The sequence below is a fragment of the Bubalus bubalis genome, chromosome 21 (genome assembly GCF_019923935.1).
Source record: "Bubalus bubalis isolate 160015118507 breed Murrah chromosome 21, NDDB_SH_1, whole genome shotgun sequence".
Classification (NCBI taxonomy): domain Eukaryota; kingdom Metazoa; phylum Chordata; class Mammalia; order Artiodactyla; family Bovidae; genus Bubalus; species Bubalus bubalis.
Window position 1 is genome coordinate 35,880,485 of NC_059177.1, and position 23,092 is coordinate 35,903,576.

Genomic DNA, 23,092 nt, shown 5'->3' on the forward strand with positions numbered 1-23,092 from the left:
AGCAATCCACCAGCTGCTTCGAGGTCTTGGCTCCTGGTTGGGCCAGTTGTGATGAAGGGTACCGGATTCAAATGTAGAAACACAATACCGCTATTTAAAATGATATTTAACTAGGATATTTTTTTTTAATTTTATTTTATTTTTAAACTTTACATAATTGTATTAGTTTTGCAAATATCAAAATGAATCCGCCACAGGTGCTGTTGATACGATTTCAGCTGACATCTGCTTGGGTCTTTTGAAAGGAAAACAGGATACCTAAATAACATGCCTAAATAATATTGGCACTGTCTGCTGCCAGATGAGCAGGCTACTGAAGGCCTGGAGCATCCTGGGGAGGTTGTGTCTTCCTTTCTGCAAGCGAAGATGGAGGCAGGAGCTGAGTAATGAGCAGTCATCCCAGGTTCATTACCATAGAACTTACTGTCGAACACAAGGCAAAAGGAGAATCGTCCTCAAATAATGCCCAAATTATAGATTTAAAGGAGGCCCTGGAGAGAGAATACTGTATGTGCTTCATGAAGATAGATGTAAGCTTAAATTGTTGGGTAAAACACACAGTTATTTACATAAGTAAATTAAAACATTTTTTAAAAGATTTTGTTCATTAATGAAAAACTTGGAAAATATGTAACAAACCACTACAACTAAAAAGTAGTTGATGCATCCATCAACCATATCTAAGAGACACCAAAAATGTTATTTAATTGTCTTCCAAAGCTTGTTTCCTCAACAGCTTCCCTATTGTTCAACATTAGGCTGCCGATGCTTCTTTTCATTAGTGATTAATGGTAACATACTGCTTTAGAATGTCAAGAGAGGATGATATTACCAAAAGAGCTAATGTTTCCCCAGTGCTCTGTGGCAGGCATTTTGGTAAGCTCTCATGCATATTACTGGGGAGTTCTAACCACTTGTCCAGTAGTACTCAGCCAGTGAGGCTCAAAGCTGTCATTTCAACCCAAAAACCTTGACTCCAGAATCTATATGGCTTTGTGTTTTAAGTTAAGTTTGTTAGCCCTTTGCAGCATCAAAGATTTTGACTGGTTATGTACACAGTGAGTGTACACATAAATCTAAATGCATGTGTAATTTAAAATAAGCTCCAGAATGTGTGTTTGACATGAGTGTATGTTCTCAAAGTCACCTTCAAAATCTCCTAAGAGTGTGTGTGTGTGTGTGTGTGTGTGTGTGTGTGTGATGTAAATACTGGGAAGCGTCTATAAATGAAAATGTTTTTTGTGTTTGTTTATGGTTTATGAGTCTTTTTCACATGTATCTTATAAACCTTTTGGAAATTTTGAGAAATAAGCAGTCTAACTATTATCTTCCCCATTTTGCAGACAGAAACCCTGAGAAATAGTGTTATCAATCCCACTAGGCAGTTGGAGCATGTAGCTTCTTATCTACTTGCCAGTCTCAGTATTCCAGTAATCCATTCTACCTGTCCTCTTTGGATACATTGGCAATCTTTAGTAATAATTTAGTTATCTAATCGTTAGAGCATGATAGCAATGCTCTTAAATGTTTGTAAATTAAATGAAAGAGTTTTTGAAGTCAGAGCATGTGTCAGGGTCAAAGCTATGATTAGGAGTATGAATTTTTAAAATCTGCCCCACTCTCTCATTTTTGAACTTCTCATTTTCTTTCAGAGAATGAGAATGTTTAAGGTTCTATTGAAAAAAGAAACAGAAAACTAAACATATCAAGCTGTATGTGTTTAATATCTATCTTTTTTTTTTTCCCAAAAAAATTAACTAGATGGAAGGAATCCTTGGGTAACATATGTCAAATTGTCATGATGTTCATTTTAAATATCTTACAGTTTTGTCAGTTATACCTCAATAAAGCTGAGAAATTAATATCTGTAACTTTTTGTATGTCAGTTATATGTAAATAAAGTGGTTTTAAAACAGGAAGAGACTGAGACCCTATAAAATAAATATTTGGATAATTTAAAATAAGGATTCATTGCTAGAGGAATTTCTTTTTTCTCTAGGAAGTTACAATTTACATATATGTATTTCCAGTGAGCTAATATTCCCTTCATGTAGTCGAGATTTTGGAATGCTGGCAGGACTTTCTTCCTCTCCCTCCTCTCTTTTCTTCCCAGCATAAATTGTATACATTAGGTATTAAATCACATTATTTCTCTTTTCATCTGTAGTGAGCTACCTATGGCTACCATCCTTTTCCTGTTACATCTAGTTTCTATTAAAATGGGTTAATTAAGATTTTTCAGTCAAATTATTGAGTGTCTACTATTGTCCCAGCATTTCTCTGACTCTTAAATGTCATATTAAGAGATGACCACTGACTTTGGCCCTGGGTATTTCTGGTAGTCAGTCCTGGTCCTGAGCTCTCTGGAGCACTCTGAGCACCAGGTGCTTTGGCAGCTGCTTTGCATGTATTGAAAACATTCCATTCTTGTAGTGCATGTGTTATGCCCATTTTACAGATGAGAAAACAGATACCCAGAAAGGTAAAGTCTCTTTCAAAGACACACAGCTAGAAACAGGCACACTGTGATTTGATCTGAGGTTTGATGTCTAATCCATCCTTTTCTGCCTATTTGTTATGAATCTGCAGCCTATGGGCCAGCTCTGGCCAGGAAGCAAAGATTAATAATAACGACTTTAATGAGAAAGATGAGATTTATTGTATACTAAAAACTGTACTGAGTGCTTTACGTAAACTAATCCTCCCTACAATCTTATAAGGTAGGTACTGTTACTATTCCAACTGTAAAGATAAGGAAACTCAAGCACATAAAGGTTGAGTAAACCCAGTAAACATAAAGCCAAGATTCAGACTCAAGTAGACTGGCCTCATAGTCAGTGCTTATAGTCACTACCTTTCTTTTTTTTCTTTTGCTTGAGCCAGACACACTGCTTTATTTTGTTAAGGAATTATGATTGGTAGATTGGTAATTTTTGCATCAAAATATAAATTTCCACCTTCTCGTAAAGAGTCAGAGATCTGGAAACCCTGAGTCCACTTTTTTCAGGATGCTAATTGCCTGGTGTGGTGTTCTCTACTTCCTTCTGATAGGATGCAGTGTTCTGGATATCCATTATTTGTACCATGTGGCTGCACCATACTCTGGCACATTGACAGCTGACCAAACCTATCTGAGAAACTAAAGATTCCAGTGATTTTTTTTTTTTTTTTAGTACTTTTTGTATCTCAGTCTTCAAAATGTAATGCTTGTACTTGAATCTCAATCACCTGGGTGCTCTCAAAGTATGTATTTTGAACCTAATTCCAAATCTATTCTCTGAAGTAGGGAGCCATGCCTGGAGGAGGGAATGGCATCCCACTGCAGTATTCTTGCCTGAAGAATCCTGTAAACAGATGAGCCTAGTGGGCTACAGTCCATGTGATCACAAAGAGTCAGACATGACTGAGGAGACTAAGCACACATGCATGCTTTTAATTCTTGACAACTTTTGAATTTTTGTTATTGATTACCAATTTCAAGGGCTTTCCTGGTGGCTCAGCTGTCAAGTATCTGCCTACAGTGCAGGAGACAGAGGAGACACAGGTTCAGTACCTGGTTAGGGAAGATCCCCTGGAGTAGGGCATGGCAACCCACTCCAGTATCCTTGCATGGAGAATCTCATGGACAGAAGAGCCTGGTGGGCTACAGTCCTAGGGTTGCAAAGAGTCGATCACGACTGAAGCAATTGAACACACACGCTCACACCAGTTTCAAACTGTTTCTTCCATAGTGGCCTAATTTCCTCTTTTTTTCTTCTAACTTAAAATTTTACTAATCGCCACTCATGGGTGCAAATTGTAAAAGCAATTCAGATTGGTTTAAGCAGGAGAGGGAATTGAGGGGATCAAGCAATTGGAGAAGCCAGGAGTACATGTAATCAGAGAGGCTTCATCAGGGGTTTTGGGTGACTTTCTCATATTTCATCTTTTCTCCATGAGGGTTTAGTTCTCAGATAAGCCTTGCCAAGGTTCATCAAGATGGCCATCAGCACCATCAGCATTCTCATCTCACAACATGAGACTCTACCAGCTTATTAATTTTAGCATCAAGAGGCTACCTCTTGCCTAATAGTTCAGCAAGCACTTGTATGCTGAACCATCAGTAGTTTGCTAGGGATCATGTGCCTGATCCAGCCATAAAGGCAAGAGTGAAATGGGTGTGACTTGAGCCTACTGCATGAGCTAGGAGTGGGCATAGGTCAGTGTCCACCTGGACCACATGAACCTCCGATGAAGGAGATGATTTCCAAATGGAGATCCGAGTGGTTGGTACCAGAAGAAGAGGATATAGATGCAGGGCAGTGAAAGACCCCAGGCTTCCTTCTCAAAGGCAGTGGATATTTGGTGGAGGTAATTGTTTAATAGGCTTGACGCATCCTCCATCCAACTTTTGGATTGCCTTTATTCTCATGTGTGTCATTGGGAGCTACTCATCAGAGAAAGATTTGAAAGCAACCTTTTATTATTCCTCAGTTGGCTTTGAGTAAATCAGAAATGTCTGTAGGAGAACTATTGTGGGAGACAGAAAATGACTACATCCCGCGATTAATGTTTTAAAGTCCCATAGAGATTGACATTTAATATCATCAGCCTCTATAAAAATTCAACCAGAATGTCAACAATGCCATTTGTGGAAACTCTGATGACATCCCCTCTGGATATTTCTAGTTAACAAGAAGGCAAGGAGATTCAGAAACTTAGAGCCTTCAAGACCCAAGTCAAATCAGTCCACCCACAGGATACTTTTTGGGGGTAACTGTCTTGGTTTTCACAGGAACATTCTACTCACTTTTCCAAAAGAGGCTAGACTGACTCATTGGTGGAGCTGTCTCTATATTCTAAACCTTTGTAGACTTTTTAGTTTGATTTGTCAGTCTTTGATATTCACCACCATCTACCAAAAATATTTTAGATAAATTTTTACAAGTGGATGATAATGTCACTATCTCTGTGTTTTCAGCATGGACTTTTGCCTTGCCCCAGAAGTCCTTTTGAGTCATGAAGCCAAATGATACCAAGTAATGAGAGTTCAGCTCAGTCTGTGACTTGATGGCCTTCTTAAAGTTAGAGGGACTTGAGGGTTTGAGTCATGAATATGTTTCTTCTTTGACATTTCTGGGATTGTGAGTAATGCATTATTTGAGCGTATTTTCTCCTTTTCTTCTTTTTCAGTAAAATAAATTTGGTTTATCATGTCAGTGTTTTCTATTAAAAGAACTTTCATCTAAGTAAGACAGAATATAGTTGATGTCCTGCAGTTAGGAAAGGATTTTAAGAACATAAGTGTGCACAGTAATGATCACCCTGGTTTGGAGTATGATTGATGAATTTTTTTTTTCTCTCTTTCTCTCTCTGGTGAATAAATAGCCGATTCTGGTGACCAAGAAGAGCACAGTCTCCAAGAAGCAGCACACCCACCTGTGAATAGTAGCATCATCGCTGCTCCCATCACGGACCCTTCTCAGAAGTTCCCTCAATACCTACCTCTTTCTGCAGAGGATAATTTAGGTCCTCTACCTGAAAACTGGGAGATGGCCTATACCGAAAATGGAGAAGTCTATTTTATAGAGTAAAGTACCATTATTTCTACTTGTATCTCTCCCTTTTTCCCCCCATTTCCTTTCTCTTTCTCTAGCAGCTACAGATGTAAATTAACTCTAAAAGGATTGATCACATGCTGTTGGTCTTCTCTCCTACAATTTAACAAGTCTTGTACAAAAAAAGCAATTAGCATAACATCCTAACCATTGCATCTGAAGAGCTGGAGGAAGCATAAGAATAATTATTTCCCTAAAGAGTTAAACAACTTAATTATGGTGCATATATAAATTATGATATTATATATTAATATGAAGAATATATCTAGCTGCTTAGAAGAGGTAAATCCTTTGCTTTTTTTTTTTTTTTCTTAATTGGGTTACAGTTTCCTTTGAGTATTAAAGGAGTTCTTCACATATTTTTGATTCAATTCCTTAATTACATTTGTGATTTGCAAACATTTTGTCCAAATTTGATTTTTCATTGTCTTAACTGCATCTTTTAAAGAGCCAGAAGTTCTTAATTTTTATGAACTCTAATCACTTTATTTTTTCCTTTGTGAATTGTGCTTTAATTGTGGAACCTAAGAAATCGTTGCCTGACTTGAAGTCAAAATTCAGTCATTTTCTGCTATATTTGTTTTAGAAATTTTATAGCTTACATTTTACATTTTGGTATATGATCTATTTTTAGTTAATTTTTTTACATGGTGCAAGGCAAATGGGTTAAAGTTTGAGAATATAAAGATGTGAAAAGTCTTTTAAAATTAAAAACTTAAATATTATATAGTTAAACATTTAGCAACCTATACTGGAAAGGAACAAAAAAATGTATAAAATTGAAACCATTCTAGAAAATCTGAGCTAATGTAATTTCTTAACCATGACAGTCAATTTTTAAAATTTTTTGACCCTCCTTTTGAGATTCCCTGTTAACATTCACCATAGTATTATGAACCTGTAAAAAATAAAAACAAAAAGACCAATTAAACTTTGAAATAATTTAAAACATAGGTAAATCTGGCTTAATGTTACAGGTCTGCTGTTCATGGAACAATAACAACAGAGGACATTTCTGAACAACATGCAGTATCTTATTTTGTAAAACACATGGGTATATACACTTATGTACTGTGCTATGTGTATATGTTTTCTATGAAAATGTAGATATAATTCTATGTGAAGAAAATTCCAGAAATATCTATTAATACTTGAGTTTAAGTGAGGAATTTAAGGAATTTATTTTCTTAACTACATTATACATTTCTGTGGGGTTTGAATACATATTCCCACTTAGAAAGATATTCCAGCATACATTCTGTAATCAGAAAAATCAGCAAGGATAAGAAAGTACAATTTTCTTAAAAGCTTTGGGAGTAAGGGAGAAGGCTTGGGTCTCAAAACATCCTTTCTCAGAACTAACCTAGGAAATCAGAGATGAGTGAACTATTGCTCCTGGGTTATTTTCCAGCCTGAAGGAGATGACAGTCCACATTTTTGTCTTCATGTTAATAACAAATGCTTGTTGAAGACATGGGTGGACGGTGAAGTCTTTCCCTTGGATTTAGGAAAGTACAGTGGTTAAGAACTCCCCAAAGTTCATTATCTGTGTGATTTTGAGTTTACCTCTCCACATCTCGGTTTTCCCTATCTGTAGAAGGACATGAGTGTTGTTGATCACGCCTACTCTGTCAGATTTTCGTGAGAGTTAGATGAGATAAGGGATATAAAACTTGGGCTTGTGCCAATTAGTGAGTATTATTGTTACTGTTACCAAGTTTATCTTCATCATGTGGTTATTACAGAGAAACATAAATGTTATGAAAATGGATGTCAGCTATAAGCTTAGAATTTTGTACTTAGCTTTTGTGAGAAGTTGTCCTTTAAATTATGTCTGTTAGTAAGGAAGAATTATATGGAGCAAAGGAAAATAACAACAGAGGAATTCCTAATACAGAGTAATATGTGAAACTCAAAACTTTTGGAAAAGAATGTGTTAATAGTTTTGCTCAAGACTGACTTGATAAATTTGAAAAAAAAAAAAATTGGTTATTTTGAGGGTTAATGAGGACTGTGGTTAGTAAAAATAGTTAATGAAGATCCAAGACTTTGAGTTCTTTAGAGGAGAGTATGCTGATTTGCTTGCTTTTTATAACCTAGTTTAGCTTTTAATCAGTGCTAGAGTTGGACTGTGAAGAAGGCTGAGTGCTGAAGAATTGATGCTTTTGAACTGTGGTGTTGGAGAAGACTCTTGAGAGTCCCTTGGACTGCAAGGAGATCCAACCAGTCCATTCTGAAGGAGATCAGCCCTGGGATTTCTTTGGAGGGAATGATGATGAAGCTGAAACTCCAGTACTTTGGCCACCTCATGTGAAGAGTTGACTCATTGGAAAAGACTCTGATGCCGGGAGGGATTGGGGGCAGGAGGAGAAAGGGACGACAGAGGATGAGATGGCTGGATGGCATCATCGACTCGATGGACATGAGTTTGAGTGAACTCCAGGAGATGGTGATGGACAGGGAGACCTGGCGTGCTGCGATTCATGGGGTCGCAAAGAATCAGACACGACTGAGCGACTGAACTGAACTGAGGCCAATCTTTTGTCTGTTGTTTAATAGAAAATTTATGCAAAAGTATATCTTATTATGACAACTCTGTGATTTGGTCTGCAGCGGCCAAATTCCATACATATTAAATTATCAGATGCGCACCATTTGGGCTTCCCTCATGGCTCAGTGTTACAGACTCCACCTGCCAATGAAGGATATGTAGGTTCAACCCCTGGGTTGGCAAAATCCCCTGTAAAAGGAAATAGCAACCCACTCCAGTATTCTTGCCTGGAAATTCCATGGACAGAGGAGCCTGGCAGGCTACAATCCATGGGGTCACTAAAGAATCAGATCCAACTGAGCAACTAAACAACAACAGTATATCCTGTTGGATGAGTTTTCCAGTGTCCTGCATCCTGAAAACTTCATCTTAGACTGTCTTACATCGCATAGCAAGTTAAATTTCTGTAGACTCAGATCTACCTTGTTTTACTTATACACATGTAAGTCTATGTTAGCTTTACAGTTTTATGGGAAATCTAGGAAATACTGGAACATTAGAAATTAAGCATAAACTTGCAGACCCTGGATATTGTATAGAAAATGAACACAAGAAGACTTGAAAAGGAAATAAAAATAATGCAGATTGGCTAGGGAACTTGGGATCACAGAAATGACAAGGCATAAATTCCCTGAATTTTCTTTTTACCTCATATATCCCAGATTTAGAGCCGTAGAAGCCAGTAATCCATAAACGCCAACAAACGGACACCAGAAAACGAAACCCCCATGAAAGGGAATGAAAGGTACATAGACTGATTGTCTAACTACACAATCACCAGAAATATATAAGAAGTTCTAGAATAAATGAGTTCAGCAAGATAGAAGCTAATCATACAAATTTCAATTGTATATCTATATACTAACAATGAACAAGCAGATAACAAAATTCAAAATAAAATATAATTTACTTTAAAAAATCACTTAGGTATAAATATAATGAACTATGTACAGTATTTGTATTCTGTAAACTACAAAATGCTGATGAAAGAAATAAATGAAAGTTTAAGTAAATTGAGAGACCTACTCTATTCATGGATTGAAAGACTCAGAATTGGTATAATAAAGATGTCAGTTATCCCCAGATGTGTGTACAGGTTTAATATAAATCCTGTCAAAAATCTCAGTGAGGCATTTTGTTAGTATCGACAACTTTATTCTAAAATTTATTATTGAAAGGCAAAGGAACTAGACTAGTTAAAATAGTTTTGAAAAGGAGAATAAAGTCACAGGCATCGGTCTACCCAATCTCAGGCTTATTATAAATCTACTGTCATAAAGGTTGAATGCTACTGATGAAGAAATAGACCCATAGATCAAAGGAACCCACAAACAGACCCACAAATGTGTCCAACTGATTTTCAGTAGAGAATGCAAAAGCAGTTCAATGCACGGAAGGTAACCTTTTCAATAAAATGGTACTTTAAGCAGCTCTATAGCCAAAGGCAAATAAATTAACCTGAAACTAAACCTCTTGCCTTATTTAAAAAAAAAACAAAAACTCAAATCATCATAAAGTATAAAATGTAATAGAATTTTTAGGGGGAAAAAAAATAGAAATTCTTTGAGACCTACTAATAGGCAAAGGGTTCTCAGACGTGACATCAAAAGCATAATCCTCAAAGGAATAATTGGTCAACACAGCTTTATCAAAATGAAAAAATTTCATTTTGCCAAGACTGGTAAGTAAATGAAAGGACAATCTATACACAGGGAAAAAGTATTTATAAAGCTTGTATCTCAAAATGGACCAGTATCTATAATATGTAAAAGTGAAGTCACTCAGTTGTGTCTGACTCTTTGTGACCCCTGGATTGTAGCAAGAGTACTCGAGTGGGTTGCCATTTCCTTCTCCAGGGGATCTTCCTGACCCAGGGATTGAACCCGGGTCTCCCGCATTGTAGGCAAACACTTTTACCATCTGAGCCACTCTCAAAACTCAACAGTGAAAAGAAAAAAAAAAAAAAATCCAATTAGAGAAAGAACTAAAAAACACTAAATGATGGTAAAGATGCAGAGAAGCTGTATCACTAACACATTGCTGGTGGGTATGTAAAATTCTGTGGTATTCCAAAAAGCAGTTTGGCATTTTTTTAAACTAAACATTTCAATTACCATAGAACCCAGCCACTGCATATTTGTCCAGAGAAGAGAATACTTTGTTGTGGTTGTTTAGTCACTAAGTTGTGTCGGACTCTTTTGCAACCCCATGAACTGTAGCCTGCTAGGCTCCTCTGTCCGTGGGATTTTCCAGGCACGAATACTGGAGTGGGGTGGCATTTCCTTCTCCAGGGGATTTTTCCAACCTAAAAATCATACCTGTGTCTCCTGCATTGACAGGCAGATTCTTTACCTCTGAGCCATCTAGGAAGCCCAAGTGAACACTTACATTCACATAAAAGCTTGTGCATAAATGTTTATAGTAGTCAGTTCAGTCACTCAGTTATGTCCGATTCTTTGCAACCCCGTGAACTGCATGTAACACACCAGGCTTCCCTGTCCATCACCAACTCCTAGTGCTTGCTCAAACTTGTGTCCATTGAGTCAGTGATGCCATCCAACCATCTTATCCTCTGTCGTCCCTTCTCCTCCTGCCTTCAGTCTTTCCCAGCAACAGGGTCTTTCCCAGTGAGTCAGTTCTTCACATCAGGTGGCCAAAGTATTGGAGCTTCAGTATCAGTCCTTCCAATGAATACTCAGGATTGATTTTCTTTAGAATTGACTGGTTTGATCTCTTTGGAATTCAAGGGACTCTTAAGAGTCTTCTCCAACACCACAGTTCAAAAGCATCAATTCTTTGGTGCTCAGCTTTCTTTATGGTCCAACTCACACATCCATACATGATTACTGGAAAAATGATAGCTTTGACTAGATGAACCTTTGTTGGTAAAGTAATGTCTCTGCTTTTTAATATGCTGTCTAGGTTAGTCATAGCTTTTCTTTCAAAGAGCAAGTGTCTTTTAATTTCATGACTGCAGTCACTCTCTTCTGTGATTTTGGAGCCCAAGAAAATAAAGTCTCTCACTCTTTCCATTGTTTCTGCATCTATTTGCCATGAAGTGATGGGACCGGATGCCATGATCTTTGTTTTTTGGCATGTTGAGTTTTAAGCCAGCTTTTTCACTCTCCTGTTTCACCTTCATCAAGAGGCTCTTTAGTTCCTCATTGCTTTCTGCCATAAGGATGGCGTCATTTGCATGTCTGAGGTTATTGATATTTCTCCCAGCAATCTTGATTCCAGCTTGTGCTTCATCCAGCCCGGCATTTCACATAATGTTCTCTGCATATAAGTTAAATAAGCAGGGTGACACTATATATCCTTGACTTACTCCTTTCCCAATTTGGAACCAGTCCATTGTTCCATGTCCAGTTCTAATTGTTGCTTCTTGACCTGCATACAGATTTCACAGGAGGCAGGTTAGGTGGTCTGGTATTCCCATGTCTTTAAGAATTTTCCACAGTTTGTTGTGATCCACACAGTGAAAGGCTTTAGCATAGTCAGTGAAGCAGAAGTAGGTGTTTTTTCTGGAATTCTCTTGCTTTTTCTATGAAGCAATGGATGTCTTTCCCTTCTCCAGGGGATCTTCCCAACCAGGGGTTGAACCCCGGTCTCCCACATTGCAGGTGGATTCTTTATCAGCTGAGCCACCAGGAAAGCCTGTTTATAATAGGTTTTCTTCTAAATAACCCAAAGCTAGAAGCCACTCAGGTGTCCTTCAGTGGTTAAACTGTAGTACATTCATGCCATGAAATACTACTGACAATAAAAACAGTTACTGATGTATGCAACAATCTTAAGGAGAGTTATGCTGAATGAAAAATGCAAATCCCCAAAGATTATATACCATATGATTTCATTTATATAACATTTTTGATATGACAAAAGTATGGAAATGGAGAACAGATTAGCGGTTGCCATGGAGAAGAAAGTGGCAACCCACTCCAGTATTCTTGCCTGGAGAATCCCAGGAACGGAGGAGCCTGGTTGGCTGCCTTCTGTGGGGTCGCACAGAATCAGACACGACTGAAGTGACTTAGCAGCAGCAGGGATTAACAGTGGGTTTTTTGTAGGTAAGGGTTGGAAGGGAACCGAGTGTGGCTATCAAAGGGCGACATGAGGGATCCTGTGATGATGGAAGCCTTCCATATATTGACTGTTTGGCTATCAGTATCCCAGTTGTAACTTTGTACTATAGTTCTGCAAGATGTTACCTTTGGTGGTATCTTGGTAAGGTGAAGGTAGACTCTCTCTTTGTTCATTCTTACAACTGCATGTGAATCTACAATTATCTTGAGATACAAGTGTTTTTTTTAAATATCACACCTAATATTCCCTCCCATCATGCTCCATTTTTGCTCTCTTATTTGTAAGATTAGCACAGACCATGGTTTCTAGTGTGGGACTCCTTGGATTTGATTCTGTGTGTCAGCAGGGTGTCCTTTGCAGGTTTCTTCACATCTCTGTCCTCAGTTTTCTCATGTGCAAAATAGGGAGTCATCATTTTAATACTAATGATACTCCTCTCATAGGGCTCTTGGTAAGGATTAAGTAGATTGTAATTTATATGTAAATGACAAAGCAGGTTAAGATAGTTTTAAATGGGCTTTTGGTTATTCTATAGGTCCTGCTTCATGATAAAGATAATAACTTCCTGATGGTCCCCTAGCTCCCTGTCTCTTCCCCTTCAGCTTTCTTTGCTGATTGGACTCCATCTCCCAAGAGCTCTGCCTCTGCCCAGTCTTTCCTGCAGGCATCTCAGCCAGGCCCTGGGTTATACCCTGTTCTCTGGGCCAGTTATTTCTCTTCCTTCATCTCCAGGTCCAAACTGTTCTGAGCACTAGTCTTGTGTATTCTCCACATACCCTTCCCAAATATACCCTCCAGTTTCTTCCCCACTCCCCACCTTCCACCCCCCAACTACACTGGTGCTTAAAACCTTCAGAAAGTTCTCCTTGTTCTGAGGATAAAACCTCCAAATTCTTAACATGCCTGCAAAAGCATGCATGACTGGCAAAATTAGGACAGATTAGATTAGGATAGTTCTACATAGACAAGTAAGTACTGTTGGTTGAGATACTTGTATTACCTTTCATTTGTTTTATTTTATTTGAACACATTTTAGACAATGTTTGTAGGCTTTTGCATATTCTGTTTTTCACTTAAACCTTAAGTTTTTCCCATCAATAAATAAGATTTGAATTAGAATTAAAAACTGTGACAATTTTTTCAACATTACTCCTTGGAAGGAAAGTTATGTCCAACCTAGATAGCATATTCAAAAGCAGAGACATTACTTTGTCAACAAAGGTCCGTCTAGTCAAGGCTATGGTTTTTCCTGTGGTCATGTATGGATGTGAGAGTTGGACTGTGAAGAAGGCTGAGCGCCGAAGAATTGATGCTTTTGAACTGTGGTGTTGGAGAAGACTCTTGAGAGTCCCTTGGACTGCAAGGAGATCCAACCAGTCCATTCTGAAGGAGATCAGCCCTGGGATTTCTTTGGAAGGAAAGATGCTAAAGCTGAAACTCCAGTACTTTGGCCACCTCATGCGAAGAGTTGACTCATTGGAAAAGACTGTGATGCTGGGAGGGATTGGGGGTAGGAGGAGAACGGGACGACAGAGGATGAGATGGCTGGATGGCATCACTGACTTGATGGACGTGAGTCTGAGTGAACTCCGGGAGTTGGTGATGGACAGGGAGGCCTGGCGTGCTGCGATTCATGGGGTCTCAAAAAGTCGGACACGACTGAGCGACTGAACTGAACTGAACTGAACTGAAACTTAAGACTTCACTACCTACATTTGCGGAAAAAAAATTTTTTTTCTGTGTTTCATTTTTGGTTTGCAGCTTGAACTGTTGGACTTGTAGCTCTTTGATCCTCTTATTTAGTTTGCATAGAATGGACTGGTTGCTCAAGCAGAATTTTGTCCCAGATCTACTTCAGGTCAATCAGCTCAGTCATTTGCCTATCATCTCTCTCTGAATCGAAGGACAACAGTGTCTACTGAAACACTTCATCTCCAGTTGGGCTCAACCCTCCTGAAGGAAGTAGGGTTTCATGTCCAGCCTCTCCAAGCTTCTCCTTATTCCAGGGCTCTCTTTTACCCTCAGTTGACTGTTGACAGTATCTTTGCTTTAGTGAAGAGTAAATATTCAAGACTGTTTAAATCTTTTGTCATTGAGTTTTTACATTCCCCACCCCCCGCCACCCTTTCAAACGTATTTCTTGTTTCTGAATTTCAGCCACAACACAAAAACAACATCTTGGTTAGACCCTCGGTGCCTGAACAAGCAGCAGAAGCCTCTGGAGGAGTGTGAAGATGATGGTAAGGGGCTAAGAAAGTCTGGGTTTAAGTGGGGTTGTTCACACATGCAAATTTTATTTTATTTTTTATCCTTTTCCTGTACTGGATGGCATGTGGGATCTTAGTTCACCAACCAGATTGAACCTGTGCCCCTTGCAGTGGAAGTGCAGAAGCTTAACTGCCAGGGAAGTCCCACATGCGAAGTTTAAAGAGCTGTAGCAAGGTCAGCCAGGTTTCTAACAAAGAGTTTTTGAAAGGTAATCCAGTTTCTAGTAAGTGCATTATGGTTTTCAAAAGCAGGAGAGAAATCTCTACAATTGTTTTAGAAGAACAGTTTGTTTAAACATAAAGACATACTGAGCTCTCTATTAGAGACAGAGCTGCAGCACAGCCAGGAAGGATTCAGATGTGGATGCAACCGAAGCCCTTCAGGAACTTGGAGAAAACTCTAGAAAGTCTCTACGAATTTAGAAACCAAAAATGCTTTTGTTACTTACCTACTGAACCATAATCATATATTGTGACAGTATTAGAGAAAAAAATATTAGAAACTTTTCTTGAAGTGTTCATGCTTCATAATTTGAGTGTTTCTCCAGGTTTAGCGTTAAGAAAGCAGATCTTATTATGTTTGGGAATCTCTGTGTGACTTAGAGTGTATCCTAAATATGAGAAAGTACATTCTTCCACAAAAGAGGCTGAGGTGTTACCCTTAGCCCCACTCTTCCTGTTAATTTAAAGAAAAAAAGGTTCAGCTGTCAATAAAGTCTAATTCAAGGCTTTGGAATTTCTAGTTACTTTTGCAAAAGTGAAGAAGAAATTAAAGTTGAACAAGTCTGTTCCCTTTTGATTTGTCCTAAGTTTTACCAAAATTGCTTTTTGACATGGACAAATTAAAAGGGAAATGGCTTGCTTTACTACTCATTAATCATTCCTGGCATATGAATTTGTAGTATAATTATTGAATATACATTTTTCTGTAAGTTAGTGAAACTTTATTAATATATTCTATGGGGCAGAATTATTGTCTGTATAAACTTGATATTTGTTTGAAAACATAAGCCGGTAAAGTATGATCCTGTGAAAGCTTTAAACTACAGGACATATGTGGATTGTAAGATTGCATGAAATGAACATAGAATTGTGTGTTCATGTTTATCTGAGTAACTTCAAGTGGAAATACAAATCCTTCTGACTGAGGAGGCATAACTGAGAGACCCCATTTTATTTTGATTGCTTAGTCGTAAAGAAGAAAAGGAACAGGCATGGGCAAATGCATTATTTTGCATGCTTAAGGATAATGGGCTATGATGATCATTCACATATTCTCTTTAACATGTGATACAGAAGTGACCAGTTTTCAAAGATAAGAACATAAAATACATCCAACCATAAAACTTCTTGGAACAGAATGGAATCTTCATTTGATGCCTGAGATTTTGAAGCTGTTTTAGGCCCTCTTATTACCATCAGATCTTCAGTTTCACTATCCATTATAATTATACTGGGAATGTATGAAAATGCCTGTTAGTATAATTTGATAGATAATAGAAGACTCCAATAGCTTTTACTGAGAAAAATGATACAATTTTGATACAATTACTGAATTTTCTTTTTAGCCATTCTAATAATTTTTAATTCTTAGAGTTCATGTCACTGGTGTGAACATTATTCCCTTTGGAGCAAGTATGTATTCATATGCAATGCAGTTCACTTAGTGATTGTCGCTTCACCGTTAGAATTCATATGTTCTTTTTCTGGTAGAAACTATATGTATGTCCGTGTGCCTGTAAAACCACAAATGGTTTAAGTATATACAAGCAGATTCTACCGCAGTGGCAAGTATCCATTCCCATATCTGCCTTTTCTCCTGCCAATTACCACAGAACTGTCTTGTGTTGTTTATATCAGGTCTCAAAGAAGAATCACACTGTTCTTTTGCAATACTGTTGCTATGTTTCTTTCTGCTCTCTGGAGGTCATATGCATGTTGAATGTAACAGTATAACATTATTGTAAAAAATGTTCTCTTTTCTTTTTCCTGTCTCAAAAAAGCAGAAACTAATTTGGGATTTTGATATTCAGTGTATAACCCTTGTTGTGATTTCTGTGTTTTAGTAGTTCCATTAGATTTCTTCCTTGCTTGTGAGCTCCGGGCCAGTATTGTAATATTTAATAATGCTTTTTGTCCTAAAGAGAGTTTAGATTCATTTTGATTAAAACCCAACTAATGATTCCCATCAACCCAAATCTGGTCTTCTAAAAGTATTCCCTGTCAGTACTACCACCTGAGTTCACCTTGCCTCCCAGATGTCTCTGGAATTCATTCTCCATTTTCCTCACCATGTATACCATCCTAGTCAAGGTCATGCTGATCTTCCACCCACACTCTTGCCCACTCTCCTTCTCGCACTGTATTCAGAGCAATCTGTTAAAATGTGTTTGCGTTATCACCACTGCTCAAGCCCTGTTTAATATTGTAGCTCTCTGGTCTGTTCAGTGAATGCCAGGTTCAAAGCTTGTCTTTCCAAGTTCTCTGTGGTTCAGCCTCTAAGCTTGTCTGACTCTAGTTCCATTGCACAGTCTGTCCATCACCCCCAGTCCTTATTGAGTTCCTGCTCTGTGATAGTTAGATGTGCGGTTCTCCCTTCTTAGAATGCTCTTACATTCCACAAATAATTGTTGAATGCTTTTTGTATGTCAGGTGCATTCTGGGAATGTCAGTTGTATCATTGAACACAATAAACAAGAAGCCCCACTCAAGCTGAGCTTGAATTCTAGCCATTTTTCACTCTAAGTCTTTTCATTAAATTTTACTTAACGTTCAGATGACGGCTCAGGGACTTGCACATAGTAAATCTCGTTAAAGAATTTTTAAGGGAATGAATGAGTGCCCCAAAAGATATTTTAAATAATATCCTAATTGGCATTTTCATGAAAGATTTTATGTAACTAAGATTCCCTTCTTAGGGAACAGTGCCACTGTCCACCTTATTACCTTATTGTTGGCAGTTGGTGACTAAAGTCAATAATCGATTCATTTGTTTGTTTATTTATTCATCCTTTTGAGAAATACTTGGTGCCTGTTATATATCCAGAGCTCCAGTGGGCACTGAGTGCTTGTTTAGCTTATGGTGGAGGGGACAACCATAACTGTGTATGAAGTGACTTGTTGTATGGTGTCCTATATTCTCTTTGCAGTTATCACAAAACGTTTTACTGACAGCAAGAGGTGGTCAGGAGTGAAAAGGATCTTGACTTGTTTTGCTTATTGAAATTACAGAGAACATTTTCATTCTAGTATTTCTGAGCTGCTTGACTTAGAAATCTTACACAAAGTAAACTCTGCTTCCCAATCATCCTTTCAGGGCAGCCTTCAAGCCTCACCCCCCGATGTACATCATCCGGACATAGTTCATTTTTCTAACTCCTTTTGAAAGATAAAAGTATAGCTTATCTTAGAATCTTTGTTCTCAGTTTGACCTCACCTTCTGTTTTTCAGGCAGCAGTATTACTTATAGGTTAAGTAATTTTTTAATTGTGAGTATAATTGCCTCGCAGATTAGAGGATCATAGAAGGATTAAAAGGACTAATATTGAAAGGTCTAGCAGCTTTGTTTGCTCGAAATAAGGTCTGTAATAAGTGACTTCCCACGGAAGAACACCAAAAACCGCAAAGGTGTTTGTCATCTTTTACAACCAATCAAACCTTATTTTGACTTGCAAGGAAATGAGCCATGTAATTATGTTGCCAATATCAGCTCTTCCCGTTTTGTGATTTACACTGAGGTCTCAAGTTGAGTAGCCAAGCCAATGAAATAGCCACAATGCAGGTAAGGACAAAATAAAGTGATGTGTTTGCTGTTTTTCTTGAAGGGAGTTTCTTTCCTTGGTGCTGGTGTCTGAATTTTTCTTTCTCTCTTTTCTGTCTCATTCCTGCTATTCCTTTGGAGAAGAAGGGATCCATACGGAGGAGCTGGACAGTGAACTAGGTAAACTCTCCCAGCCTGCATGACTTGCTCTGGGTGCTTTGGTTTCCAGTGACTTGCTTAATCCCTCTGTTTCTTTAGTTTGCACTTCTTCAATTACGATTTTCATTCCGGCTTAGCCACGAAAGGTCAGTCGTATACAACTCATGTGTCTGACTGCAGACATCATACAGAGTTGTAATAAATTGTGTCTACAAAGAAAATGTCTGAGGGAATTGGGGCTAGAATGAGAGTTAGCAGATCAGTACTCTCGTAAATTAAGGATTAAGAAAAAACCGGGGGATAGATGCTTGCCATGTCCCCTGAACTCTCCTATAGTCTATCTCAGTCTCAATTCTGTATTTGGTATGAGTGGTTTTCTCCATGGGGAATACAGAAAAGCAAAACAAACAAAAATCTACCAGACTAATTGAAAGATCTTAGGGAGAGTAACAGCAGTACAACGTTCCACTGATAAACTGAATGCTTGCTAAGTCCTAGTGTTATATTGTTAGTCACAGGCTACTTGTTGAGTTTGTAACTGTAGTGAATGGCTTGAAAACCAGATGCCGGTTTCTGTGTTATTGTCCTTCAAATGTGTATGTCAGTAGAAATCAAGTCTTGACTACTCTGAGTTCTTGCAGTTTGGGAATAATTTACATTAGTTGATCATGCCAAACTCTTTTATCTTTGCTGTTGGAACATATTGAATTATGTTCCCTGGTAAGTTAAACGTTTATGTTCATCTTTGAACGGTATTAAAATTAGTTTGCTTTCCATCTGATGCATGTATGAAACGATAGATGGGAAAGCACAAGTTTTGGCTAAATTGCACTTGAAAGCCTTGGCTGATTGAAATTTGACAATAATATATTTTTAAAACAAGATTATTTAACATCAGTATGAATAGACCTGTCCTGAGATTATTCAATCAGGCTAGCATTTTTAAGTTTGCCTTAAAAACTGATAATATAAATATTTAATACAGATTATTGGTTTTTGTTCAGTTTGATTTTTTTATTATCTAAATAAAGATGATTTATCATGGTTGGCTCAGGATATAATAGAATCTTGCTCTATTTTTGTTAATGTTTGGAACGTATCCTGTTGTTTTTGGTGGATATGTCAACAGTGGTCCATAACTGTTGAAAGATATATTTTTAAAGACATAAAGTAAGTTGTCATTGTGGTAGGAATGATTTGAGATTCAGCCTGTATAATAGAACAATTTGAAACTCATTTTGTAAATTAAAAAATATATTAATCTAGTGATATTAATTATTGTTGAAAAAGACAGAACTAGGTTTTCCAGATGAAAAATGAGTGCCTCAGTCCTTCGTGGAACCAGTGTAAACTACTCTGTGTGTGTGCTCAGTCGTGACTGACTCCTTGCGACTCCGTGGACTGTAGCCCCTGGCTGCCTGATTAATGTGAGTGAGCGCCCACCACCATGTGTAGCTGGCTGGTGAGAGAATTCCACTGTGCACAGGGGCACAGCCTGTTTGCTTCTTGGAAGCTTGAATGTTGACATGTTTAGGGAAGAATCAATTGTCCTCTGTTTTGGTGTACCTTGTAACATTGTGGAAACCTTCCTGTGCTGTTAAAGACTGCAAAGTAAGTGTTACTGGCTGCATAGTATCCCTTTTCATGTTCAGAGCCACAGTTCTGCGAGATGGTTTGGTAAAGCAGAAGCTGTCTCAGGGGTCAAGGCACATGCGAGATGGTTTGGTAAAGCAGAAGCTGTCTCAGGGGTCAAGGCACATTGCCTGGCTTCATTTCTGGGCTCTCCCACTTACTGACTCCATCATCTTGGGGAAGTCATTCACCTTCTCTTAGCTTCCTGTTCCTAACCTGTAAAGATGAGCTCCCATGGGGCTTAAGAGAAGACTTAATGATATTGTATCTTACTATATATTTGTCCCTGTGATCACATATTGTTTTTGCCAATTTTCTGATTTATTAACCAGTTCTTCCCTGTTGGACATTTTGGTTCTTCCTTGCGATACTTTTTGTGTTTAATATGGGACAGGAGAGCAACATGTATACTACAGAGTTGGCCCAAATGTGTCCTTGTGGGTAGAGATAGGACTCCCTGGTTTTTGTCTGTATGTGTCCTCTGTATAAAGAGTGGTGTACATACACACACACACTTTTTCCTTGCATTCACTTCAGGTTCTTTTGACAAGCTCACTGCCCATTTTCTTAATAAGAGGATCCTAATTTCAGACAATAGCAACTGTCAACGTTTTCATTGAAAAATATGATTCTAGATGTGACAAGGACACCCTCTCTATAATCTGCCTCTGAGAAGTAGGGGTTGTGGGCTTGGGTGTTGGACCCAGATCATTTGCTTACAGAGTTGTCATTTCTGAGCTCTGTTGTTTGTGCTGAATCGGTAGCTCTGTTATGCACTTTGGGTTTGTAGAATTTATCACATCTTCTGCAGTAAACTCCCCAGAATCAAAAAGCACTTGAACAAGCTTCTTTTTGAATTACAGAGTATTCATGTGCTGCAGCCAGTTAGGAGGCAGAGACAGAGAAATGAGGTCCCCTCTCAGCCAACACTGAATCACAGTTTAGAAATTTATCTCTGTTTGTGAACATGACTTTTAATCTGTGTGTTGACAAAACTCTGGGAACATTTGTCTGCTCCATATTTGCTTCCATGGTGATGATTAGTACAGTGTGAATTTTTTAATGGTAGGAACAGCAAGCTAACAGGCCACGTGGATCTGTCCTGCTCCTTTTGGGCTTTCTTACAATTGCTATTAGCTAAGCTTAGGTGCCAGGTGCTATGTAAAAGGTTTTCAAACCTTATTTAATCTACATTTGACCTTCGAGGTAAATCTAGGGGAAAGGTGTGGTTTCAAGATGTTAGTAAGTAGCTGAACACGAGGCAGATAGAAAAGAGTATGGCTAAGGTTCATACCTTAGATCTGGACAACCCCAGAAGGATCTTCGCCACCTTCAGTCTCAGTGATATCTTGTCCAGACTGGTCTGAGGTCTGACAGTTCTTAGACACGAGGGCGTGGCTCTCTTAAGTAACTTTTGAGTAAGAAAAAAATTTTAATGTCATCATTTTCTAGGCTTCAGTATTTTCTCCCATTTTCAACTTTTTAGACCCAAATGGCACACTGCAAGACAAGCATCCTCTGTTTTTAAATAGATGACCAATTTCTATTTTACGCTTTCAGAAATGAATTCCTATTATTAAGTTAATCACTGCACTGGAAGTGAAAGATCTATCTTTTCAATGTTAAATGAGCTTTATCTTGAAAAAACTGGACCATTTTTGGAGTTTGTTAATCTGTCCCAGAAGAGCAAATGTCCAGAAGTACCAGTTGACCAACGTTGTGTCTCAACCCTAGTATGTAAGTTGTCGAGTAGGTGACACGGCTAAGTGAAAGGTGGCTTCTCTTCTTGAAGCCCTCTTGGACCTCCATTAGAGCACTCACTGTGCCATATTTGAACTGTCTGCCCAAACGGTGCCCTTGTAATTATCTCTGTGTCCTTGGTGTCTAGCATACCCTCAGGCACTCAACAAATGTTTGAGTAGGCACTCAACAAATGTTTGACAAGTAATGGAATGAATCGAATTCTTAATTTTTTCCCTGTGTTAGCCAAAGATGATCAGGCCATATATATCTTTTTAAGTTTTTTTTTTTTCTTTCCCCAAATGTGGACCATTTTTTAAAAAAGAGTCTTTATTGAATTTGTTACAATATTGCTTCTCTTTTTTATGTTTTGGTTGTTTGGCTGAGAGTCTTGTGGGGTCTTAGCTCCCCAACCACCAGGGATAGAACTCAGACCTCTGCACTGGGAGACAAAGTCTTAACCACTGGCCTGCCAGGGAAGTCCCTGGGTCATATATTAAGGTTGCCCAATTTGAAAAGAAGTTTGATTCATTAAACAAGGTGCAGTCCCCTAATACCCACTCACTCTCCTGCCCTGTGCCAGCACAAACATATGCCTGGGCACCAATTTGCATTTTTCTAATCTTCAGATTTCCCAGCTCTTTGGAAATATTTTTCCTGGTTCGTTTTCATTTAAATGGTAATTTCCAGCATTGTAAGGGGAAACCACTTCCCAGGCATTTGATTTGCATCACTTCACAAGACACTGCGTATAAAAAAGCCAAGTTGTGTCAACATCTGCACATTGGACCTGCCTTGCATTTTAGTAGCTGTGTCTCCCAGTATTCAAAGACTTCTTTAAAACCTGCTAAGTGTTCCCCACGCCCATGAAGAAAGGGGGAGGGGAAAACATGTCTCTGTTTGCAAACAAATAACATGTGGAGCAAAACCCATCAAATTAATGTCTCTTGATGTGCAGCCAAATCTGAGCAAAATGTAAACTTTGAGTAATTAGCCTGTGTGTGTGTGTGTGTGTGTCTGTGTATCTGTGTCTGCACATGTGTGTATGTGCATGCACGACTCCATTTTAGTGTAGAACTCTTTGTCTCTTATGGAGAACCTAAGCCCTGATGAAATGGTCACTATTTTCAAATGGTGACCACAAAATCATGGAGTTTTTTTTTTTAAGTCTTGTTTTTCAATCAAGTGTAATGTTCAGTTCAAGTCAGTCTTAATGTGTCCTTCTAGGAATAAAGGTTCGCTTTGGAGTACAGTGTTTTATACCACCTTGCCTTAACTACACACAGAGCAGAGTGGCTTT

The 23,092-nt window shown here is 38.3% G+C and overlaps 1 protein-coding gene across 16 annotated transcripts in view; it reads left to right on the top strand.

The window, feature by feature from the left end:
• Window positions 1–23,092, top strand: part of MAGI1 (membrane associated guanylate kinase, WW and PDZ domain containing 1) — a 642,924-nt gene that overhangs the window by 527,806 nt on the left and 92,026 nt on the right. For 8 of the 16 annotated variants that reach the window (XM_006077265.4, XM_025272540.3, XM_006077253.4 and 5 more), the window contains exons 5-7: window positions 5,368–5,569; window positions 14,392–14,474; window positions 18,403–18,441. In XM_006077265.4, coding sequence (XP_006077327.1) covers window positions 5,368–5,569; window positions 14,392–14,474; window positions 18,403–18,441 — 324 coding nt within the window. The remainder of the gene's footprint in view (window positions 1–5,367; window positions 5,570–14,391; window positions 14,475–18,402; window positions 18,442–23,092) is intronic. The other 8 variants (XM_006077266.4, XM_025272541.3, XM_006077254.4 and 5 more) reach the window with 2 other exon arrangements.